General features: G+C 55.1%; 1 protein-coding gene across 1 annotated transcript; it reads right to left on the minus strand.

Annotated features, from left to right (window-relative positions):
• Window positions 1-762: 762 nt before the first annotated feature.
• On the minus strand, window positions 763-5,155 carry SOX7 (SRY-box transcription factor 7). Its single transcript, XM_051614405.1, has 2 exons — window positions 4,927-5,155; window positions 763-3,127 (listed from the first exon to the last, which is right to left on the minus strand). The coding sequence occupies exons 1-2, from the start codon at window positions 5,153-5,155 to the stop codon at window positions 2,229-2,231; spliced, it is 1,128 nt and encodes a 375-aa protein (XP_051470365.1). The 3' UTR covers window positions 763-2,228.
• Between the last annotated feature and the right edge of the window lie 744 nt (window positions 5,156-5,899).

Consider the following 5,899-nt stretch of genomic DNA (forward strand, 5'->3'; position numbering starts at 1 on the left):
CAGTTGTCATTTATGGGAGGCAAGCCAGCCCAGTTAGGTTGGGTTGCCTTGGGTTGGGTGACCTCAGGAGACCCCTTCCAACCAACACACGTAAGAAGGCATCACAAAATGCATCAGGAAACATGCTCCTCTGCTTTTGGGAGCCAAGCAGGAGGACACAGAGGCAAGGCCAGTGCTCTGGCGGGTGTGCATGACTCAAGGACTGCAGGAACACAGCTTGATTTAATGTCTAGCAAGAGTAGGCTGTGATGTTCATCCATGGCTCAGAAGAAGGACTATGATTTTCTCTTCCCTAGCCATACCTGAAGGCCACCACTCAACATCTGCCTACAAGATCACCCATCATGCAGCATCCCAAATTTAGTTCACGTTCCATTTCTGAGGCCTCAGTGCCTTGATCTGCACGTGCCCTAAGGACCTTTCACATGGTGCTCGCAAGGTGGAGCATCTTCAACGATGCATCAGCACAAACTCTGAAATACAGACTCAAATGGGACTAAAAGCCATGCTCCAGGCAGTGGCACTTGCTCCATAGACAACACCATTACTGCTCACAAACAGACCAACAACATCTACATAGGACCTGGAATGAAAAGGTCATATGAGAAGGCAAAAGCGGGATCAAGGTGATAGGAGTGACTCCTGCCCCTGAGACACAGCAGGGAAAGTGAAGACATGCACACGTCATGCCTCCAGTTGGCTTGTCAGAAAGCAGACCACAATTTTTAAAAGACAACCACAGATCTTTTTTTTTCTTTTTATTTAAAAAAAATGAAAGTAGAAAAGTTTGGCTAAAAATATCAACCAAAAAAAAATTATTAAAAAAATTGCACTTGAACAGGAAATGTTTTTGTCTCGAAAACTTTGTCAATAGCTACAGCAATTTAAATCATAAAACAATCATTGTATAAAACCATATTTATTTAAATTAAATATTTTATGCAAACTCATATATACACTCATTCAAAATGTATAGAGTCACACAATAAAGATGGAATGTATTAGCTTAAAAACCTGTGAAGTTCTGGGGTTTTTTAAAGTATTATTTGCAATTATTATTAATACACATTCAGGACTGAAACCAGAAAATCATAGCCATGCTACTAACTAATCATTACCAAGTGCCATACAGTAAACACTAAGATTAATCATGTCATATAACTGATTTAAAATAAAGCTTCATCTTTACAAAAAGGAAGAGAACTCGAGCAATACAAAATCAGAGGGGAGGAATAATGGGAGAAATAAATCAATGTACAGCTTTATTACAAGCAATAATATGCCAGAATTAGAAGAGGCATCGGGCACTGCGGCTCGAAACGTGAAGCCTTTGCCTTCAAAGTTTTGATTAAAAAATGTGCCTGCTACAACATCACTTCTTTTTCCAAGTGCTCGGCCCAGGACCCATTCCCAGCCTGGTGGGGAGGGCAGCTTTTGCTGCCCTGTCATTTGGGAATGCTTCTGCGAGAAGGCTAAGGGGAAGCTGTGGGGGGTGGATGCTGGTCAGATCCTGCTTTGCAAGCCCTGGTCTTACCCTTGTCCAAAATGCAGAGGCTGAGCACCCCCAGGGCTGGCTGCCCCCTGGAACAGCCCCCCTATGCAGTCCTAGGGCCAGCCCGGCAACATCCCTGGTATCCATCCCTGGTGTCCATTTTGTTCCCTCTGGAATTTCCCCAGGGGATTAAGCCCCCAACTCATGGTCTGGGGGTGGGAGGATGGGGGGCTTTAACACCAGGAGCAATGTTAACACCAGGAGCTGAGATTGGCCCAAAGTGCACTTGCAGACTGTGAACCCATTTACTAAAATCTTCCCTTTTTCCCCATCCCTGCCTTTTTTCCCTTGCAGGGGGTTTTACCCCTGCTGGGACTTCAGACCTGCTGTTTACGGGATGCTGCCACCCTCCCAACTCCAAAATACAGCCCCAAGTGGTGGGCAGCTTTCCCACGCTCCCAGGAGCACGTCTGCTTTGGAAGAGGGACGTAGCCAAAGGGTTTTGGCATTGGGAAATCCCCCCCTGGCCCTGTTGGGAGCAGAGCACCCAAGGCTTTGCACCGGTGGTGAGCTGATGACCAAAATCCTTTACCTACACCACCAAGGAGACTCCGTGGCCCTCACGGTTTGGACTCGGTCACCCTGAGGGGCGGCGAGCGATGTCCCTGAGGAGCAATGCCTCGTAAGACTGTGTCGGGTCCTTCCTCAGCCGGTCCAGGCGGCCCCAGCAGGGGGTCTAAGAGACACTGTAGTTATTGTAGTAGGTGGCCGTGGCATCGGCGAGGACGGAGATGAGGCTGGTCTCAGAGGCGTGGGAGCTGCCAGATGTCGGGACCTGCCCGTTGACCAAGACCCCGCCGTGGTGGTCGCCATGGCCGGGATTGTTGAGATACTGGTCGAACTCATTGCGGTCCATCTCCCCCAGGAGCTCGGCTTGGCTCAGCTGGTCCAAAGTGTCAAAGCTGTGGTGGTCAGGTGGTGGGGAGAGCTGGCCCAGGTGGGCATGGAGGCTGGGGGGGTGCAGGGAGGGGAAGGCGGGTGTGTAGTAGCTGGGAGGAGGAGGAGGAGGAAGGGAAGGACAGCTTGTGGCTGGGGGGATCATGCAGGTGGCCGGCTGAGGCATGGGGCTGAGAGGGTGGTGGTTGCACGGGAGCGAACTGCCCGTGTATTCCGGGGAGTAGGTGGCTCCGGCAAGGTGGGAGCGGTGATGCTCGTCGGGGCAGGGCGAGGAGAAGAAGCTCTGCTCAGGGTCTATGGCATCCAGAGGAGACATCTCTGGGGGGGTGGGCAGCCCATAGGGGTAGGTGTCCACGCTGGTGCTGCTGCCACTGTCTGGGGCGTCCCGGTATCCCCGGATGGATGGCAGCCCCGGACCAGGGGGGTACTCACCCAGCCCCTCTTTCTCCCCCCCAGCCCGGCCGCAGTTCCGCTTCTCCGGCACCGCGTTTTGGTCCCGTGTCAGGCTGCCCAGCAAAAACCCGGGGTCCACCCGCTTGCAGATCCGCTTGACCTGCTTTTTCCGCCGGGGCCGGTATTTGTAGTTGGGGTAATCTTGCATGTGCTTCACCCGCAGCCGCTCAGCCTCCTCCACATAGGGACGCTTCTGCGAGAGGCTCAGAGCCTTCCAGGACTTGCCTGAAACAGAGAACAAAACTCCCCTGAGTGCCCACAGTGGCCATATCCATATCGGGAAAAGAGACCAGGGGGCTGCCTCCCAAAGCTTACAGGCACTCAACCCAAGGACAAGGTGGGGGTTCCCAAAATCTGAGCCAGCACACAGGGAGGAAACAGCCTGTAACCCTCCCAGGAGGACGAGATAGGTGAAGAAGAGAAGGGATTGAAGCTGCTGTAGATCCATCAACTGCCCCCATCCCAGGTCCCAGAATAGGGTGGGTTTGGGGTTAGCTGAGCCTCACTGCAAATACACCAGGGCAAATCAGCTCCCCCGGCTCCATAGCCTGGGATGGAGAGCCTGGCTGCTGAGTGAGGCTGGCCGAGGCCATGCCTGGCTGAGCAGGGGGTCAGGACGTGGTGTCCCTGGATGTGTCCCAGTCCATGCCCTGCCAGGACCTGCACTGGAGCATACAGAGACCTGGGTGCCAGGACCTTGCTGCTCCCTGTTCAAGATATACAAAATGTTCTCAAGACACAGGACACTGGAGCAGCGCTGGGGCGGGGGGGTTGTATCCCACAGTGAGGCTACTCCAGGCTGTTCCTCAGGGACAGGGGGGGAGAAATGACGATATGGATCAAAGCATTTGATGCCTTCCCATTGCCAAAGGGAACCAGAAATAACCAGAAATAACACTAACAAGCTGAAGTGCTGCAAGGAAAGCAGAGAGGAGAAAACCCGAACCACCAAAGAAAACACCACAAAACTGCCCAGGGAAACACAAACTTTGGGTAAGAGGCTGGACAGCAAAGCTGTGTTGCAATTTGGGCAGCACTTTCTCAGGCTGGGCTGGTTATTTCAGTTTGTTCTCTTGGTTTTGCATAAAAAAGGGGGAGTGGGAGAAGGGGGAAAGGGTGGATGGGGAGTGGGAAACAAAGGTGTGTTCAAAATGGGTTGTGATCCCTGAAAAGAAACAGCAGAAACACACATACACCCCCCAGCCACACACTGTTGGTGGTGGGACAGTGAGTTTGGGGACAAAGTGGGACAGCAAAGACAGGACAGGACAGGAAAATCTGGGTGTTTCCTTCTTGTACAGCACCTAGGGATCCCTGGCACTGGCAGCATGAGAAGTTTGCACCCCAGCAGGGTTTGCACCTGAGGGGTAGCAGGGTGTGCACATGGGTGTGTGTCCCAGGGGGTGTGGGACCCCTTCAGGCTTTACACCCCACAGGGAAGTTTGGAGGATACTGCTCAGGGTGCTGGACCCAGGCAGGCTGCACACCCCACAGAATGGCCAAGTGGGTGCATGGGTGCCTACAGTGGAGTAGTGGATCCAGACAGGGTTTGCACCCCTGGGGATGCCCAGGTGGGTGCGTGGGTGCCCACCTGCTGCATGCCAGACCTGTCTGTAACCCACGGGATGGCCAGGAGGATATATGCACCCCAGGGTGCCGGTGCTAGACCTGGGCAGGGCTTGCACCCCGCGGGGTGGCACGGAGGATCCATGGGTCCCCATCTGGGCAGGGTTTGCACCCGTGGGGATCCCTGTGCGGGTGCATGGGTCCCCACTCTGGCATACTGGATCCGGAGAGGGTTTGCACCCCATGGGATCCCGGGGTGGCTGCGTGGGTGCCTACCCCGGAGTGCCGGATCTGAACAGGGTCTGCATCCCCGGGGATGCCCGGGTGGGTGCACGCACCGCAGGCTGCCAGACCCAGAGCAAGGTTTGCAGCCCCAGAGAGGGCCGGGGGATGCCCGGACACCTCACCCCACTCTCCTCCCTCCTCCCCAACAAACCCCTCACCCCTTCTCTCCTTACCGAGCATCTTGCTGAGCTCCGCGTTGTGCAGGTCGGGATTTTGCACCGCCAGACGTTTTCTCTCGTCCTTCGCCCACACCATGAAAGCGTTCATGGGCCGGCGGATCCGGCTTTCGGAGCCTTTTTCCCCCGGTGGACAACGGGGGGTGGGTGGCCCCGCTGGCAGCCCCCCGGCTCCGTCCCCCTCCAGTCGCTCCGGCCAGGGGTAGGTGTTCATCAGAGCAGCCATGGCCCGGCCCCGCCGCCCCCCTCCAGCCCCCTGCGCTGCCCTCGGGGTCCCCGCGCAAGTCCCAGCCTCCTCGCTCCGGCCTCCTCCGTATTTATGAGCTCCTTGGGAAAAAAAAAAAAAACACCAAACAAAAAAAAAACCAAACCCACAACCTCCTCCAATGACACCGAAGGTACTCGGCTGCTCCTCCTTGTTTGCAAACTCCTCAGCCCCGGGGCCAGGATGGAGCGGGGAGAAAACTTCTCCCCACCCTCTGCCCCAGCTCTCCCCCTCCTACCTCGGTGCCCCCCCTCCCTCCGCTTTCCGTCCCCCTCTCCTCTTTATTATTATTCTTTCATTCTTATTTTGCCCACTGAAAAGCTGAAGGAGAGTGAGGACTGAGCTGGAAATGGCCTCGTTACTCGCCCCTTCCCCCCCCCCCCCAGCAGCCCCCACTGCCCCCCGCACCTTGGAGCCCCTAAAACCGCAGGGCTGAAGGAAACTCAGAGAGGAGGGATGAGGACACTGAAATATTTTGGGGTGGCCTGGAAAGATAAGGAGAATGGCCCCATGAGGAAGGTGACCACAGGAGTGCAAAAGATCCCTCCCCAGACCCCTCCCCAGCTGCAACATGGGCGTTAGCACAGGGAAATCAAAGCATGGGTCCTTGCACCCCATTTCCCCCTCACCTCTTGCTTTAATCACCAGTCCAGGCTGTGCTTTGCCCCCACCCCGTGCAAGTTGTCACCCAGTCACCCCAAATTC

Source organism: Apus apus, chromosome 3, assembly GCF_020740795.1.
Source record: "Apus apus isolate bApuApu2 chromosome 3, bApuApu2.pri.cur, whole genome shotgun sequence".
Taxonomy (NCBI): domain Eukaryota; kingdom Metazoa; phylum Chordata; class Aves; order Apodiformes; family Apodidae; genus Apus; species Apus apus.